The following is a 2,185-nucleotide window of genomic DNA, read 5'->3' on the forward strand; positions in this document are numbered from 1 at the left end:
AAATTTCTGAAAGTTTAGCCATTCTGTATCTTCTCCCAAACTCCAAACTCAAAGCAAGTACTCAGGAACATTCCAATTTACCTCTTTTTGAACTCTGAAATTCAAACCAGGATAAATATTGAGGGAAGCCTAAATCTGCAAAATGGCAAAATGCAATCTGAAGAATATTAACAACTTACTATTGAAGGTTTAAAGTATTCTCATCCTTAGGTTTAAAGTTTTTTCAAATCTATCCATCTATCCATCATCCATTTGATATGGCTCTCCATTTGAAATCTACAATCCATCATCTGTTTCTGTCTCTCTCATGCAGCTGCTCTAGTTTTACACCTGATTATTTAATCATAGGCAAAAAAATTACATTGCTGAAAACTCATAGTAACACCAGTAAGATGCTTGTTTTCTCATGCACCTAAGAAAGTCTCTTATCTTTATATCATGGCAAGCCAGGAAACAAATGTAAGAAAAAAACAAATAAATAAAATTTGTTTCTAGTTCATTTTATTGTAGGTCATTTTCTTAAAACTTTATAACTCATTCTCTCTTCCAACAAGTTGTGTAGTATCTTTGAAATCAGAATTTCTCATTTCACCTTCCTGATTTCTCTTCTAGAATAACAAATATGAGAGCCAGCCATAAAAATATCTAATCCTAATATTGTTTCCATAACCAGTTGTAAATTACCATTTTTACTAAAGATTAAAAACTTCAACCATGCAATTTATGAACTGTCAATTGGAAGTAGAAATAAATCAGGTTTATTTTATATATCTCAAAATATAGCTATGTTCCAAGCAAGCAGAAAGCAGTTTTTCAAAAAGTCACAGCCCTGTTTATCCTACAATATTTTTAAAACATCCACAAGTACATTAGTACACAGTTTTAAAATATGAAAGCAAAGTTTGTTTCACATTTTCTAATTATTCCCTGTTCACTTGTTTCACTTGTTTTAGAGAGTTCCAGATGATTACAATGACTTGGAGATAACATAAAAATATAACCACTGGTCACTAAGCAGTTTCATTTAAGATAATTCTGCCCTGTCTAGCATTTTTTTCATGGCATCTTTCACATCTTTATTTCTTAAGCTATAGATCAAAGGGTTTAACATTGGAATCACCACAGTATAGAACACAGATACCACTTTATCCCGTTCCAGTGCATAGCTATTGCTTGGTCTGCAGTAAATGAAAAGCATTGAACCATAATACAATGTGACAGCTGTCAGATGTGAGCCACAAGTGGAAAAAGCCTTCAGACGGCCTTGGGTAGAGCGAATATTCAAAATGGCAGCAATGATGAAGAGATAGGAGGCAAGAATAAGTAAGGCAGGAGTGATGACATTGGAGGCCATTATAAAATAGAGCACAGCTTGGTAGCTTTTCTTCACATCACATGCCAACTTCACAAGAGGGGGCAGATCACAGAAGAAATCATCAATGACATTGTTGCCACAGAAGGTCAAGGTAAATATTTTGCTGGTGATGATAGTTGAGTTAAGAAATCCACCAAAGTATGATCCTGCAACAAGCTTAGCACATAACCTTGGGGATATTACTTGGGAATAAAGCAGGGGGTTGGAGATGGCCACATAGCGGTCATAAGCCATAGTGGCCAACAAGTAACACTCACTAAAAGCCAGCCCAGCAGCAAAGAAGAACTGAGCCAAGCAGCCAGCAAAAGAGATGCTTTTGTCTTCAGAGATGCAGGTAATCAGGATTTTGGGAGCAGAGACAGAAGAATACCAGAGGTCCAAGAATGATAGATTCCCAATAAAAAAATACATGGGTGTATGGAGTCGAGAATCAGCACAAATCAGAAAAATCAGGGTGGTGTTCCCCAGGAGACAGAAAACATAAATTATGAGGAAAATTAAAAAGAGTACTCTCTGTAACTGCAAGTCAGCTGTGAACCCTAATAGAATGAACTCCTTCACTTTGGTGAAATTTTTCTCTTCCATTGACTTTGGATATCTGTAGTCCTTTACTTTAAAAAGACCAATGAAAACATCATGACTTATTAAACCATCATCACCATCTTCCCATTATTTGCTGTTATAGAGCATCAAAAACTTAAATGACACACCTACATGGTTCATCCTGAGATGTGTTCATGCTGAATTGGTTGTTACTCCTTTCTGCGCTACTATCTTAAGATCATAGTTATGATGTCACCTATACAGTGT

At 35.7% G+C, this 2,185-nt stretch overlaps 1 protein-coding gene across 1 annotated transcript; it reads right to left on the minus strand.

Moving 5' to 3' along the window:
- Positions 1 to 1,024: 1,024 nt before the first annotated feature.
- On the minus strand, positions 1,025 to 1,960 carry LOC143666546 (olfactory receptor 9G19-like). Its single transcript, XM_077140221.1, has one exon. It carries the CDS (start codon positions 1,958 to 1,960, stop codon positions 1,025 to 1,027), a length of 936 nt encoding a protein of 311 aa, XP_076996336.1.
- Positions 1,961 to 2,185: the final 225 nt, after the last annotated feature.

This window comes from Tamandua tetradactyla, chromosome 23 (assembly GCF_023851605.1).
Source record: "Tamandua tetradactyla isolate mTamTet1 chromosome 23, mTamTet1.pri, whole genome shotgun sequence".
NCBI classification, from domain to species: domain Eukaryota; kingdom Metazoa; phylum Chordata; class Mammalia; order Pilosa; family Myrmecophagidae; genus Tamandua; species Tamandua tetradactyla.